We start from the raw sequence: 16,791 nt of genomic DNA on the forward strand, positions 1-16,791 counted from the left end.
GTTTATATTCATTTTGATCTACATGTGACATTATTTCCTTTCTCCCCATTAAATCACTTGCTGCTATCTCCAGTACAAGTTTCTCCTTTTTTTCTTTTTTTTAAAACTAGTTCCTCTTCCCTTAATTATCTTTTAGAGTTCTTCAGAGTTAAGTTTTGGCCTCTCTTTTCCCTCTAATACTCCTGTGGTGAATCGATCATTCTCACATGATTTTAATTGCTTTCTGAGACCATATGACTCCAAGATCTCACTTCTTAGGTCAAGCTGTTCCCCTGCCTTCAGGTTTAGCTAGTGGAGCTGAGATGACCAGATGATTGCTACTCACCCAGGAGGATTCTTTTCCCTTTACTCCTTCCTCTGGCAGATTTCTCCTGTTTAGGCTTATTAAGACAGAGGTTATTTCCATGACTGTTTTAATGATTACCTGTGGCTAATGGTATAACAACGTACAGTGCTTAGTCAGCCTGCATCAAAGGGATTATTCTTTCATGGATGCTAGTGAATTTTATACTTTCAAGTCTTTTGAAAGATAGGGCTGAGTTCAGAAATAAAAAAAGGAGTAGTCTCTTGACCTCTAGTGCTATACCATTTATTTTCAACAAACTTTTAATTCTTTTGTCTGGTATTATGCTGGTGGTTTCATTTAAGCTATTGTCACAGTAACTGAGGCATGAATTGTCCCTTTTGTGTAGAGGAGGAAATTAAGCTTTAGAGAAGTTAACAATATACCCAAGGTCAGAATTGGGATTCCATTCTAGGTCTTGACTTAAAGTCATGGATGTTCTAAGTTCTTTGTAAACTATAAAGAATTACATCTCTGTGTGGGTAGGAGAGGAGTGAAGGGCTCATAAGAATTTTTTGGGAGCTTTTTCAAAATACTTAGTCCCATTTCACCTCCTGCTCTCAAATAAAGCATTATTAGACAACTGTTTGTTAAACATCTGCTTCCTAAATGTGAATAGTTTGTTACTCAGTTTAATATACACTTGAAGACTGCTTGTATTAAAAGACATTCCATATTCTTCTGTTGGTGATGGGATATAATACTGTAGCTTCTGTTGGAGCCTACCCATCAGTGAATGACTGGTTTTTACTACCGATATTCTGGTTGTCATTCTATACAAACTTTCTTGCATGTTGGTGTTCAAAGGATTTGGAGAAAATGCTAGTAGGTGCTATTGGCACGAACTAAACTGTATAAATTATGGATGTAATTGAGTGTATATAATTGTTCAACTTTAATTGGCTCCAGAGATGTGAGTCTGTAATTTAAAAGACATTTTGAGATTTTCCTGATTTCACTGTGAAGCTTAGCCGCCTTTGGTGAGATTTCCATGTTGCTGGTCACTTGCCTGGGTAGGGAGAAGAAGATTGGCATGTATTTGTACTTTCCGTTAACCAGCCTGGGGTTCAGGACACCATTTAGGAGCAGTTATCTAGATTAAAATGGAGAAAACAAACTAAGGCATTGAGGCTAAAGCAGATTAGAAAGATATCTAGGCACTAGAGTTGGTAGTGAATGGTAACTAATTAGGGGTCCTAAGGGTGTTGATGTTTGGGGGATTCAAAATATCCTTTTCCCTTGCTTGAGTTCTGAACTAACTGAGAAAACAAGAACCAAAGGATGAGAAAATGAAACATTACCGTTTTTAAAATTAGTTTTTTATTGAGATAAAAATTCTCATACCATAAAGTTCACCATTTTAAAATGTACATTTTGGTGGTTTTATACTAAAGATTTTTATTCACAAGGTTGTGCAACTATCACCACTATCTAATTCCAGAATATTTTCATCACTCCACAAAGAAATCAGTTATAATTCACTCCCCATCCCCCTCCCCCCACCTCTAAGCACTAGTCTACTTTCCATCTTTAGGATTTGTCTATTCTGAAAATTTTGTAAATGTGAAATCATAATATGTGGCCTTTTGTGTGGCTTCTTTCACTTAGCAGAAGGCTCTCATCCATGTTGTAGCATGTAATAGTACTTCATTCCTTTTTATGACTGAAGAATATTTTATTGTATATTATATGGATATAGTATAGATATGCCACATTTTGTTTATCCATTCGTCAGTTGATGAACATTTGGTATATTTCCACTTTTTGACTATTATGAATAATGCTGCTATGAACATTTGTGTGCAAGTTTTTGTGTGAACGTGTTTCAAATTCTCTTGGATGGAGATATATATATATATATATATATATATATATGCACACATACATATATGTACATATATGGGGGTGTGTGTGTGTATGTGTGTGTGTGTGTATGTATGTGTATCCCCAAGAGAATTTTAAATATACATACATACATACACACACACACATGCCTAGAAGTAGAATTGCTGGGTCATATGGTAACTTTTGGAGGAATTACCTTTGATTTTGGTCCAGCTGATAGTTGTAGAATATTGTAGAATGTGGCTTAGGTTTAAGAGCTCAATGGTCTGACTAACTCTCCACATTGTCTTGTCCCCACCCAACAGAACCCAGTCTAGACCAGGGGCCAGCCCACCTCATGTCTAGATTGCTTGGGTCAACAGAGCAGGCACACTCATATCACTCACTGTCTTGTAGAGTCCTGGAGTTAGCTCTGCCCCCTAACCAGGTTACTTACCTCTTCGGTGAGAGTGGCCTAAGAGCCCAGGAGTGTTTCAAGAAGGCATTCCTCATAGGAATAAAGAGTTGAAAAGAAGGATTTTGTTCTAACAAAGGAAAAGAAAGGAGTTAGGCTGGAATCCTGAAAGCCATTCTTAGATAGAAGAACTGTGCCATTGTGTCAAAATAGGAAATACATTAAAGATGATGAATTCAGTTTTGGACATGGTAAATTTGGGATTTCCAGGAGGAAGTGTTAGATATTTCTGTTTGGAGATCAGGAGATTGATCCCTGCTAGCGAGGTGGATTTGAGATTCATCTGCATGCAGGCAATTGAGATATAGGAGCCGGTAGATCATCCATAAAGTAGTAAAGTGTCTAGTGATTGCCATATCCGAAGTCTTTGAGAGTTTGATTCTGCCAACTGGTATTTCAGCTGTATCTTAACTCTGAGTTGCTTGTTTCCTTCTGAATTTTGTCATTTTTGATTGTGAATTTATTTATTTTGGAACCTTAGAACCTTGATCTGTGGGAATTCTTCCAGGCTTAGATCAAGGACAGATTCCCCAGAGAGGATTTGCATTTGCTTCTGTAAAGGTTGGGTGGGGGACCTAGAATGGTAATTCTAGGACTACCCTAAACAAAGTTCTAGGTATGAAGCTTTCTAAACTATAATCTAGGTGAAGTTTGTGGTTGTGAATACCAGGGGAGGTACTGTTGTGCTGCTCTCATAGTCTCCATCCACTCATCGGCTCTCAGTGCCAAGGTTAAGAAGCAGTTTTCTTTGCACTTCTCTCGGATAACACCTGGACTTTACCTCTTGTACCTTGGGTCCCAGTAGGCCTTGGAATTGTGAGCTGAAGTTCATAATGTTTGGCAAAATGCCCTGAAGGTGAATGAAAGCTGGTTTCAGTACTCTGCATGTTTGTCTACTTTTCCTCTTTCACTGTTTTTGATCTTGATCATACCTTATTTTCTTTAAGGTTATTGATTAATTTATAAAGATTTCAAAAAATTTTATCCTATGTCTGTGTTTTCAGTAGGCATAGATAGCTTGGTCCAGCTATCTATTCTGTCGTTCTGGCAGAAATAGAAGTGTCTCTCTCTTCAGTGCATGCAGGGACAATTAGACGCAGAGAATTAAGTCATCCTCTAAATCAAATATTAGTAACTTGGGACATAATCCAGTGTTTTGTTTGGCCCACATGGTATTTAGAAAATAAAAATCAGGAGATTTCAAATAAAATTTTGGATATCTTCTGTTGAAAAATAAGTTCTTATGGTACTGGGCTTGCAATCTTGCTTAGCAGCAGTTGGCTAGAACTGAGAATAGCGGCTGATCTCTTTAGAGTGAACCTGTTTTCTTTAGTTGCTCACAGTCTCCACCGCTTGTGCAGTGTATGCATATATATACACTTATGCTCATTCCAACATCTCTCATTCATGTTACCTGTAGACATTTGTGGATCATCCTGGTGCCAGGTGGTAGTGCTAATAGACAATTTCACATTCATAAATTTACAGTCACGCGTTGCTTAATGATGGGGATACATTCTGAGAAATGCATCATTAGGCCATTTTGTCATTGTGCAAACATCATAGAGTGTACTTACACAAACCAAGGTGATATAGCTTGCTACACACCTGGGTTGTGTGGTTTTAGTCTTACGAGACCTCAGTTGTATATACGGTTTGTTGTTGACTGAGATGTTGTTATGTGGCACATGACTGTGTTTATTCTAACAGCAATCCTCCAGATTTATCCCTGATAAATAAAGTTATATAGGTACTATTATCCCCAAGGTACAGATGAAGAAACTGAGGTTCAGTGAGGTTCTACAAGTTCTTCAAGGTTTCATAGTGTCACAGCTATAATTTGAACCTAGAACTGTCTCAATGAAAGCTCCTTCTGTTCTAGTGCTATTCTTAACTTTTTTTTTAAAGCAATGGAACTGTTCTTCAGATGAAGTCTTAGTAAAGTCCACTGTATAAAACCAATAAAGATAGCACTGCTTTGATTGAGGAGTAGATGGGGTGGTGGACACTTATGTGGAGGTGGGAACCTGCATGGTCAGCTCTTTGGTAGCCTTTAGGCACCTCTCTGTGGGATTACAGAGAATCCTTCTTAGAATCCCTAGGATTCTACTAAACAGTTTGAACACACTCTCTCTATAACGCTATAACATAAAAACATAAGAATTTGTTAAATTTTATCAGTTTTCAGCTTCTTTGGATGTTGTAGTTATTTAGTGTGCCCGTTTCTCTTATACTTCCTGGTACGTCTGTCTTTCTCAGTGTAATTCTTCTTATAACTCAGTAGCATTTTGATTCATGTGGGTACGTGTTCAGATAATGGTGAATCTTCTAGCTTTCTATTTCTATTTGCAGAGTGTTTTAATTAGAATTGTTGCTTGGTTTATAGTTTGATTTGCTTTGGAGCATCTGATAACTAACTTTTCTTTACTTTTCAGATTCTCTTTGTGGCCAGATGGGTTTGTATGGACAGGCTTGTCCATCTGTAACTTCATTAAGGTGAGTGCTATTCTTTTTCTTTATTAGAACATGTAGCATTTTAAAAGTTATGCTGGTCACGTCATATTAGAATGAATTTCAAGGTGAGGTTCAGAATGAAATACAGTCATGCGTTGCTTAATGATGGGGCTGTGTCCTGAGAAATGCGTCATTAGGTGATTCCATCATGTGTGAGAATCATAGAGTATACTTACACAAACCTAGATGGTATAGCCTACTACACACCTAGGCAGTATGGTACTAATCTTAAGGGACTGCTGTCGTATATGCGGTCTGTTGTCGACCAAAACGTAGTTATGTGGCGCATGACTGTATTGTGTTTTGTTTTGTCAAATAGTGCTATTTGACGGGGTTGGGAGAGAGAGTTTTGCTTAGAGATGTTTGTGGTAATGGGATTTGGATCTTTTCTTAATCTCCACTTAGTGAACTTACATATTCTTGTACATGAAATAACCTAATTTTATGCTTATCATTCCTTTTTTAGAACTAATCTGCTCTCTACTTGTTTTAATTGGAAAATACATAGTAAATTTTCATTGCCTTTGTAGCAGATTATTAAATAAGATGAGGTGCTAATTTTAACCTCTTTCTAAAGGATGATGTAAACATGATACCTAGATTATCCTCATTTACAGTAAATAAGTAAACTGTAAAAAGTAGGAACTACGTTGTTATATATAACCCAGCGATTTTTAGGTATTTTTGAAGTTGCTAAATCCTTTGTACAAATTAAATCTTATGTGAAATTCAGTGACTAAAACAGATAAATGCAGGACTTTTCTGCTTGCTTTGGCTTCCATGAGCTTCTCTCACAGTTGCCCCTGAGGGATTGCTGCAGTTCCTACAGCACAGTTTGAAAAAAACCTAAATCGAATCTGTTAATTGAAATCTTTTGGACTAGAACATGAAGTGTTGATGGTAGCACCTACACAGTTACATGTAGTGTTGCGGCTAGCTGTATCATTTATTCATTCAGCATATTGAGCACCTAATGTCTTGTCAGACACTATTCTAAATGCTGGGACTACAGTATTGAACATAACAGGTAAAAATCCTGTAATCATGGAGCTTACATTCTGGTGAAGGAACAATTAATAAACAAGATAAGTAAGAAGTATCAGTGAGATAGTAACAGTGATAAGGGCTAAGGTGAAAAATAAAATAGAGAAGGGGAATAGGAAATAGAGAGAAAGCTGTACTGAAAAGGTAACATTGAATGAAGACCTGAAAAAGTGATGGAATGAGCCCTATGTTGGGTATGTGGGAGATGATCATTCCACGTAGAGGGACTCCAGGAAGTGGCAAGGCAGGAGACTTGCCCTGTATATTGGAGGAACAATGAGGTGGTCAGTGTGGCTGGAACAGAGTAAGTGATGAAGAAAGTTGGAATTGCCCAGCTTTGGAGGGCAGAAGGAGGGAAAGGAGGAATACAAAGTTGTTAAGAGCCACGAATGTGAAGTCAAGAAATCCTTAGGCTTGAAGGAAATTCTGGTTGTCTGGAATGCCACAAAAGAAAGCTGAAGTTGCCTTTTTAGTTTTTATATGCTTGGATTTTCAGCAGGCCAAGGCTGCTATCCTTTTTCCTCAGTAGAAAAACTTTACTCCATGCCATTATGGCATTTTTTCCCCTGAGAATGCATCTTCCAGTTTATAATGGAAATAGAAGGAGAGAGTACTTTTCTACTTTGCTGGAGTCCATGTGATTCCCCCCCGCCACCCAAAATAAGGGATATCTTTATAGCTCTGAAAATAACTTTTTTTAAAGACTATCATCTTTGATCTCCAAAGCTACTATAGAACTAATTTGCCTAAACAGTGATTTCTGCTTAGTATGATGGGAGGAGTCATTTTACCTTTTTTTTTGAATATTTAAAACTTTGAATATAGTCATATCAGGATATTTTGCATACTTTGATCTTCCACCAATTAGACTTCTTAAAAAGATATTTTAGTTGTGGGATATGCTGAAGCAATCATATAGTAGTCATTGATATCTCACATCTCTTTATTTGAGTATTTGTGTTTAGGTGAAGCTTATATATGACATTGGGTTAGGAATAATATATACCTAACTTTTTGCTTGATAGAATTATAGAATTGGAAGGGATGATGAAATAGAGAAGAGATACCATGAGTTAGTTTATAATTTGCTCACTCTGTGTTATAATTCTGTGCGTAGTATTCTAGAATCAAAATTTTTTGTGGATATAGCTATAAATTTAGCATTTAATTCGTAAACTGAGAAGCTCTATGGCATCTGAGTTGGGATATTTAGTATCCTTATATATGTTTTTCATTTCTGTAATATTCTATATGGTCCATCTATAAAGCAGAGACTTCTCATTCTCAGATGTATGGATAGAAGACTGCTGTTTGTCATTGATTTTTCTAACTGGAAGCAAGCATTGGGTTGATATGAGGAGGAGAAGGAAAGAATGACTATTTTTTGGTGAGGGAGAGAGAAACTGGATTACTTAAAACCACAGTAAATTTTAGTCTGCTTTCCCATAGAGTCTCACCCAAGCCAGAAACGGCCTCCCTAGCTACACTATCCAAGTAGGAATAGAGCCAGAACTCTTAAAGTAACTCATACCCACTGACACTGCTTGTTTGCCATACCTGCCTTGTATATACATTACTGCTGTTACATCCTGTATTTACTACCTGTATATCTAGGAAGTGGCTAGCCTCAAGCATATGAGGTGGTGGAGAAGAACTGGACATGTGGCTGGGAATGAGAAAACTGGTAGACAGGGAGGAGTTTGTAGGCATAGGTAAGAGTGGTAATGGACAATTTATGTGTAAGTGAAGGTACAGGGTGGAATGAAAGTGACATATTTTAAAAGTTTGTTGTGTAGGAGAGGGTAGTTAGTAAATGGATTAAAACTTTTTCTCCCCTTCCTTTAAGTATTTAGGATAAACAAGTATTGTTTTCTGTAGATGATATTGGATCCTTTTTTAATCTGAATGTGTTAAGATTTTTCTTTTTCTTTTGCTGAGGAAGATTTGCCTTGAGTTAACATCCATTGCCTATCTTGCTCTGTTTTTCTTTTTTATGTGGGCTGCCGCTACAGCATGGCTGCTAAACAGACGAGTGGTGTAGGTTTGTGCCTAGAATCTGAACCCAGGCTGCCAAGTGAGTGTGCCAAACTTAACCACCAGGCCACTGGTACTGGCACTAGGATTATTTTTAAAATTACACTCATTATATATATATATATTTTTTTTTTTTGAGGAAGATTAGCCCTGAGCTAACGTCTGCTGCCAGTCATCCTCCTTTTGCTGAGGAAGATTGGCGCTGAGCTAACATCTGTGCCCATCTTCCTCTATTTTATATGTGGGACACCTGCCACAGCATGGCTTGGTAAGTGGTGTGTAGGTCTGCACCTGGGATCCAAACTGTTGAACCCCGGGCTGCCAAAGCAGAGTGCATGAACTTAACCACTATGCCACCCGACCGGCCTCCTCACTGTATTTTTATGATTAAAAAGTAATACATGTTTATTGTAGAAAATTTGGAAAGACAGAGATAGCCATTGTAAATCTCTTCATATCATGTAATTTTATACCAGTGCATACTATGTGTGAATTAGAAAAAGGCCCCCCAGATTTTCTTTAAAAGAGTGATTGTTAAAGATTTTGTAGCAACAACTAAGAATACTCTTTAATTGTAACCAAATTGCTCTTAACTGACACTTTGTTCTTTACTTGCTGGTATGAGTAGAATTGCATTTTAACAAAAGTCACTATAAGTAACGTCATATTCTGTATGATGAGATTGTTTTCTTTTCTCAGTCAGGATTCTGTCAAGAGGCAGAAACCACATCAGTTACTGGAACAGAAATATTTTAATACAATCGACTAGATATAAAGTTGTTGACTAGGTAACAGAAGGGATAAAAATAAAATTCTAAAGTATCAAGGACATAGACACTTCTGGAAACAACTGCCAGCACTAAGGGCTCAGGGACTAAAGGGAAAACCTAGAGACTTAGAGGAAGGGCCCTGTAGAACCAAAACTCAGACCTGTAAAGAGAAGGCACTACGTGGCTGTTGCTAGTGTCTGAGCTCAGAAGAGGGATCCCGTGGGTTTGAAACCCAGACCTCTGAGGAAAGGGTGCTGGCTGCTGCTGGTGTCTCTGAGTTGGGTGTGATGAAGCTAGTTCCACAGGTGCTGGAAGAGCTGTAAACTGGATTCACTTTCTACTACCGGGAGGCTCTGCTGCTCTAGGGATGAAGAAGCATTTGCTGGGGTAACGCTCTTATGAAGCCAAAAGAATAGACAGGAGGCTCCAGTATCTTTTTACTTCCCCAGGATTACAGTCCGTCTTTAGTGCTCCCTCTTAGCAAAGCCTTATAGGAAACCAGCAGGCAAAGCAGAAATGTGGTGTGCAGAGTCCCAGTTCCAGCGTCATTAAAGCAGATTGAGACGAAGGGATGGGAGTTGGAGCTGAGGAGCAATAACTTAATAAGTTGTTCCAGCAATCTACTAAAAAATATGGTATAAAAAGATGTTTTCTCAGATCTGTTTTGCAGCCAGTGTTTATGTGATTTTAGTAGATTACTTGCATGTTGCTAAAAACCCCCTAATTCTGTAAGTCATGTGAAATTATATTTAAAATTTTGTAAGATTCACAGGTATTCCTTGCAGTCTGAATCTGCTGCATTCATATCCTGAGTTTGGATAGTAAGAGTCTGGATAGTGAATACTGGGTCATCTACATCTGTTCAGTTCCTGAGTTTCGGATAGCAAGAGTGAGAGTTCAGATAATGACGGCAAACAATAGAATCTGTCAAACAATGGACTCTTCAAAGTTTAGCAGAATCTCTTTGGTTCTTGAGTTTGCGTAAGATGGATTTGAATCCTGAGACTTAACTGTGTTTTATTTCCAATCACAGATTTGGTAATGGCAAAAACTTACTGAAAAGGGAAAAGCTTTCTTTGGACATTTGCTTTATGTAGACAAGTAAACACATATATGTATATAACATACTTCTTTTCACATATTGTAGCAGTAGATTGTTTTTACAGTTTGATTTGATCAAAGCACAGTAAAGTTTGGTGTTTCTTTGGACTTGTTAAATAGAGCCCTTCCTGCATTTCTGAATTGTCTAACATTTATTAAAGGATTGATTTTATGGTTCACACCTGTTTATAGCCTGGGACACTGGGTTATCAGTAGCCCTGTAAGTAGTTGTTGGTGATATTTATTAGCTCCTACCTGATCTTTTTCTATTTTTACTCCTTTTTTCACATTCGTTTTTTCCTTTTTGTTAGGCTTTTCCCTTAAAGACGCCTTTTATTATTGATCTAATCTATCTGTTTAGGATGTGCTAGGGAACACATAAGGATATTTTAGCACCAGAGAAGCTCATTTGTTAGTTTCTCAGATGAATTTCCTGTCCATCTGTTTCCTCATTCCCTCCTCTTCATATCGATCACCCTGCTGTTTAGAATGACCAGAGAGGGGGTAGATTTACTTGAAGGCTTCTTGCTGCCTTGTTGCTAGTATCAGGCTTGGTATTGATAAGGCAACTCTGGTATAAAGTCTTAGAATCAGGTAGACACAAGGTTCAAATCTCTGCCACGTATTACCCATATGATCTTGGGTAAGTTACGTTTTGTAATTTTACTGCAATAGGGTTGTTATTGCTTACCTCACTGAGCTGTTAGGCTTTAAGGGATTAAATATACACATAAAGCATCCGGTATACTTTTTCTCCTCTTTTCTCTTTTCCAGTAGTAGAAAGCAAAAGGGATCATCATTTTTAGAACAAAAGAGAACAGATTTGTGTCCTTTGCTGTCAGCTCAAGAACATGAGGCAGAAGAGGATTTCTTTTTCCTCTTCTTTCTTTTTCTCCTTCACCTTAAATTCTTAGATTCTAGGGGTCTACCGGTAGTATTCTGGTTTGCAACTGGCCTTCAGGCTAAGGATGTTGCTGACATTTAATATTGTATGTGTATTATATTTATAATTAATATAATTTTGTGCTTTTTAGGTCTGTCTCACAAGTGGCAGAAAGAGCATTTGTATTATCATGCCATAGTTTATCATTTTCACTGTTATCAAGCTTTCTTTGGAATTGATAAAATCTATTAATTTGCATGTTTAGATATGGCATGTTTCAATTAAATGAAGAGTAATGAGAAACTCTCTTAATTTTGACCATTACAGAAACTTTTTCTAAAATGTATTTTGAATTTTTCTGGCTTATCTTCTAAAGCTTTATTGTCTATTATGGTAGTACTAGCCTCGTGTGGCTGTTTAAATTAATTAAAAATAAGTGAAAAAAATTAGTTCCTCAGTCAGACTAGCCATATTTTAAGTGCTCAGTAGCCATGGCCACTGACAGCTGGGGCTATCATATCAGATAGCACACAAGCATTTCCATTGTTGCAGAAAGTTCTATTGGACAGAGCTGGTCTAGATCATCCTAAAAGTAGTTTAATCTTTGATCTAAGATGACGGAATGCCCTAGGGCTTCCGTTTCTGAACATCAGGTATTGAAGAGTACCATTGACTATTTATTGACTTAAGGACGTATAGTGTATAAGTTACTTTTGTGACTAAAATATTGACTTTGATAGTTAGGATTTATGGTGTTCTTACTACTAGACCAGGCATTATTTAAGCATTTTTAAAGTATATTTATTAAGTTTCCCCAACAACTCTGAAGTTGATACCATTATTATCCTCATTTCACAAATGAGGACGCTGAGATAAAGTTAAGCAGTTCAAGGACATACAGGGAATAAGGGACAGAGCTGGGATTCATACATAGGTCTTGCTCTAGTGCCTGTGATCTTAATCACTAAATTCTGCCTCTTGGCTGTCAGTATTTATCATAATTTGAGGCTTTTTCTTAAATGCGGGATGCCGAAAAAAATATTCCTTTTAATTGAAGGTACTATAAAAAAAATAAGTGCAGGGGGCCAAGCCCGGTAGTGTAGTAGTAAAATTCGTCATGCTCTGCTTCGGTGGCCTGGGTTCATGGGTTCAGATCCTGGGTGTGGACCTACACCACTCTTCAAGCCATGCTGTGGCAGCGACCCATATACAAAATAGAGGAAGACTGGCACAGATGCTAGCTCAGGGCCAATCTTCCTCACCAGAGTGGGGAGAAAAAGTGCAAAAGGGAAATATCAATGCAGGAGACTGGAAGAAAGTGATAGAAAACTAGTTATTTAATTTTGATATACATTGTCTGAAATTGATTAAAAGAACTTGTTATGAAAGGCAGCAGTTTTTTTATGGGCAAGTCGTGGAGAAATTTGAATTGTCCTGAATTCATATACATGGGGGAAAATAACATCAGAGGTAATAGGGAATAAAAAGCATCACTGAATATACTGGCAAAGTAAAACAGGAGTTAAATATAAAATCTGTGCCTACTAAGAGTGCACGTAGTATAAAATAATAATACTGAAAAATAAAAAAGAAGAAATGATATGATTTGATTTAGTGAGCTTATTTTAGTCAAGCTTTGCTTTGTTGTAGGTGAAGGAAATCGGCAGTGGATGTAACAAACAAAAAAGGAAAGGGATTTGTTTGGAGAATACTGGGGAATTTCACAGAATCCAGAGGTAGCTGGATCTCTTGAGGAAGTAGAACTTAGATTCTTTTTTTTTTTTGGAGGAAGATTAGCCCTGAGCTAACTGCTGCCAATCCTCCTCTTTTTTTTTTTTTAAAGATTTTATTTTTCCCTTTTTCTCCTCAAAGTCCCCCGGTACATAGTTGTATATTCTTCGTTGTGGGTCCTTCTAGTTGTGGCATGTGGGACACTGCCTCAGCATGGTTTGATGAGCAGTGCCATGTCTGCGCCCAGGATTTGAACCAACGAAACACTGGGCCGCCTGCGGCGGAGTGCACGAACTTAACCACTCGGCCACGGGGCCAGCCCCCAATCCTCCTCTTTTTGCTGAGGAAGACTCACCCTGAGCTGACATCTGTGCCCATATTCCTCTACTTTATACGTGGGACGCATGGCTTTTGCTAAGTGGTGCCATGTCTGCACCCAGGATCCAAACTGGCAAACCCTGGGCCACCGAGAAGTGGAATGTGCAAACTTAACCGCTGCGCCACTGGGCTGGCCCCTGAAACTTAGGTTCTTAACAACCTAGGCAGTATACTCTCTTCTCTGTTGCATTTCTCTGAATGTGATTTATTTCTTCATTTCTACAGACCAGTTCTCTCTGCCTTTCTGGCACATGGCCATCCTGTACCTCTCAAGTTCATAATTTCTTCATTTAGGAGACCGGCCTAAACTGTTTCAGTCCTAATTCTAAATTCCTCAGGAAGAAAATTCAGGTGAACAACATGGGTCAGGTGTCAACCCTGGTTCAAATCCTTTAATTTGTTGTTGTAGTCCTGGGACAGACATGGTATAGACATGACTTTCAGGGCCCTAAGGATGGAGACAGCTCTGAGAAGGGGCATGGTGAGCTAGGCAAAACACTACAAAAAGTGTCTGAGAAAAAGCAGCATGTGTCCAGTGTTGGATGGGAAGAGTTAGGATTTCAAAATAGGATATTTTTAGAATTCAGACCTTTTCCTTATAGTCATGTGGATAGTGAATGGGAGACTTGAGTTCCACCTTCATATCAGAACAGAGTATGCTTAGAATTGCAGATTTGAAATTGGACTCCTGCTTCAGTTCTGTTCAGTTTGACAAATACGTATTGAATACCTCTTAATGTGCTTACTAGCATTCAAGATTCTCATAGAAGCAACAAAAGAAAGGGAAAATAAAAGATTATTCTGCTCCATGCTAGTACTCACTTGAGAGCCTGAGGAATAGGTGCTATGGACAGGTCTCTGTTGAAGATTATGGTGCTGACTGGAGACTAAAAACATAGGAGTACTTTCCTCACAGTTATGCTAACACTCTTCCTCCTCACCTCCCACATGTTTGTGGAGCTTGCAAAATGATATATTAACTGTGTTAAAAAGCACAATTCATTGAGGTTATGGAAAAGTGAGACTGGGTAAAGAGAAGCTAAGAAAAAAGTAGTGTTTCTTAATATATTACAGGTCTATAGATAATTCAAGAAATATAAAACCACAAAGAGGAAGCCCATGTAGTATAATGACAAGAAGCACTGGATTGGAATCCATAAAATGGGGATAATCGTTCACGCTTTACCTTACAGCACAAATGTTATTTACTTTTGTCATTGTTATCAAGAAGAAACCAATGGGGCTTAAGCTAAGTTCTTGAAGGTAGATCATTACTGCTTTTCAAATTGATTGCAGACATTCCAGTGGATATGGAGTCGTATCTCATTGTGATTTTAATAGTCTCTGATCACTAATGATATTGAACATCTTTTCATGTGCTTATTGGCTACTTCTGTGTCTTTGTTCAAATCTTTTGCACATTTTTAAACTGGGTTGTTTGTTTTCTTATTATTGCATTGTAAGAGTTCTTTACATATTCTGGATGCAAATTTTTTGTTAGAGCAAAAAAGTTTTAAACTTTGATGACATCCAGTTTACCAGTGTTTTCTTTTATGGCTTTTTCTTTTTATTGCTTAGCTGAGAAATCCTTACCTACTCCAAATTGCAAGGCTTTTGTTTTCTTTTTTTAAAAACACCTCTATTGAGATATAATTGACATAGTACCATTCTTTAAGTTTGACACATATATATACCCCCAAAATAATTTTCACAACATATCCATCACTCCCAAAAGTTTCCTAGTGTCACTATGTGATTTTTCCCTCTTGTCCCTCTCTGCAAGATATTAACTGATCGGCTTTTCTGTCCCTATCTGTTTATTTGCATTTTCTAGAGTTTTTTAGAAATTGAATCATAGAGTGTGTATTCTTTTTTTGTGTCTGGCTTCTTTGATTCAGCATAATTATTTTAAGATTCATTTGTGTCACTGCATGCATCAATAGTTCGTTCCTTTTTGTTCCATTGGATATATGTATAACAATTTGTGTATTCATTTAGCTTTTGATGGATATGTGGATTGTTTTTGGTTTTGGCTATTACAAATAAAAATGCTGTGAGCATTTGTGTATATGTCTTTGTGTGGACATATGGTTTATTTTGGGTAAACACCTAGGAGTGAAATGACTGGATCATATGGTAGTCGTATGTTTAACTTTTTTTTGAGGAAGATTAGCCATGAGCTAACTGCTGCCAATCCTCCTCTTTTTGCTGAGGAAGACTGGCCCTGAGCTACCATCTGTGCCCATCTTCCTCTGCTTTATATGTGGGACGCCTACCACAGCATGGCTTGCCTAGCAGTGCCATGTCCATGCCCTGGATCTGAACTGGCGAGCCCTGGGCCGCCGAAATGAAACGTGCACACTTAACCACTGCGCCACTGGGCTGGCCTCTGTTTAACTTTTTAAGAAACTGTCAAACTATTTTTGACAGTGATGGTGCCGTTTTACATTCCCACTAGAGTGTATGAGAGTTCCAGTTTGTCTGTATCTTTGTCAACACTTGGTATGGTCAGTCTTTTAATTTTAGCCATTCTTGTAGGTGTGTAGTAACACCTCAGTGTAGTTTTAATTTGCAGTTCCTTAATGACTAATGATGTTGAGCATCTTTTGATGTGCTTCTTTGCCATCACATATCTTCTTCGTTGAATTATCTTTCAGGTCTTTTGCCCACTTAAAAAAATTGAGTTATCTTTATTACTGAGTTTTGAGAGTTATTTGTATATCCTGGATACAAGTCCGTTTTTTTTTTAGGAAGACTGTCCCTGAGCTAACATCTGGTAACATCTGCCAATCCTCCTGTTTTTGCTGAGGAAGACTGGCCCTGAGCTAACATCTGTGCCCATCTTCCTCTACTTTGTATGTGGGACGCCTGCCACAGCATGGCTTGCCGAGCAGTGCCTTGTCCGCACCCGGCATTCGAACCGGTGAACCCCGGGCCACCAGAGTGGAACGTGGGCACTTAACTGCTGCACCACTGGGCCGACCCCACAAGTCCTTTTTAAGATACATGCTTTGCAGACATTTTCTTCCAGTCTATGGCTTTTCTTTCCATTCTGCTAACAGTGTCTTTTCAAGAACAGAAGTTTTTAATTTTGATAAAGTCCAACTTATCAGTTATTTTCTTTTATGAATTGTTATTTTTGATGTTGTATCTGAGAAATATTTGCTTAACCAAATGTTATGAAGATTTTCTTTTGTGATTTCTTCTAGAGATTTTATAGTTTTAGCTTTTACATTTAGTTCTATGATTCATTTTTCAAGTTTTTGTGTATGATGTGAGGTAAGTGTCATTGTTCACTTTTCCCCAATATAGATAGCCAGCTGAAACAGTTGTTTCACCATCAGTTTTTGAAAAGTCTTTCCTTTCCCTTTCCCACTAATTTGTCTTGGCACCTTAATCAAAGCTCATTTGATCATGTATGTGTGGGTCTGTTTTGTTGATTTGTACAATGTCCTTTCACTAAAACCACTTGTCCTGATTACTGTAGTTTTTACAGTAAATCTTAACATCTGGTAGTCTTAAGTACTCCATGCTTTTCAAGTTGAGAAAAGAATCTGATAATGCCATAGAAGATGGTAAATAACTGTGGCTTCCTGGAGCACATGGGAGGAAATGAATAGTTTCGTCAAGAATGATTGTGACGATTCATGAAAGAAGTTGTTTTCCTTGGTGAGAAGAAAAAGATAGTCTGTTA

At 37.8% G+C, this 16,791-nt stretch overlaps 1 protein-coding gene across 19 annotated transcripts in view; it reads left to right on the plus strand.

Moving 5' to 3' along the window:
• The window catches only part of FOXJ3 (forkhead box J3), a 133,944-nt gene that overhangs the window by 17,890 nt on the left and 99,263 nt on the right, over window positions 1-16,791 (plus strand). For all 19 annotated transcript variants that reach the window (XM_070610006.1, XM_070610005.1, XM_070609995.1 and 16 more), the window contains exon 2: window positions 5,078-5,138. In XM_070610006.1, coding sequence (XP_070466107.1) covers window positions 5,095-5,138 — 44 coding nt within the window. In that variant the 5' untranslated portion in view covers window positions 5,078-5,094. The remainder of the gene's footprint in view (window positions 1-5,077; window positions 5,139-16,791) is intronic.

This window comes from Equus przewalskii, chromosome 2 (assembly GCF_037783145.1).
Source record: "Equus przewalskii isolate Varuska chromosome 2, EquPr2, whole genome shotgun sequence".
Lineage (NCBI taxonomy): Eukaryota > Metazoa > Chordata > Mammalia > Perissodactyla > Equidae > Equus > Equus przewalskii.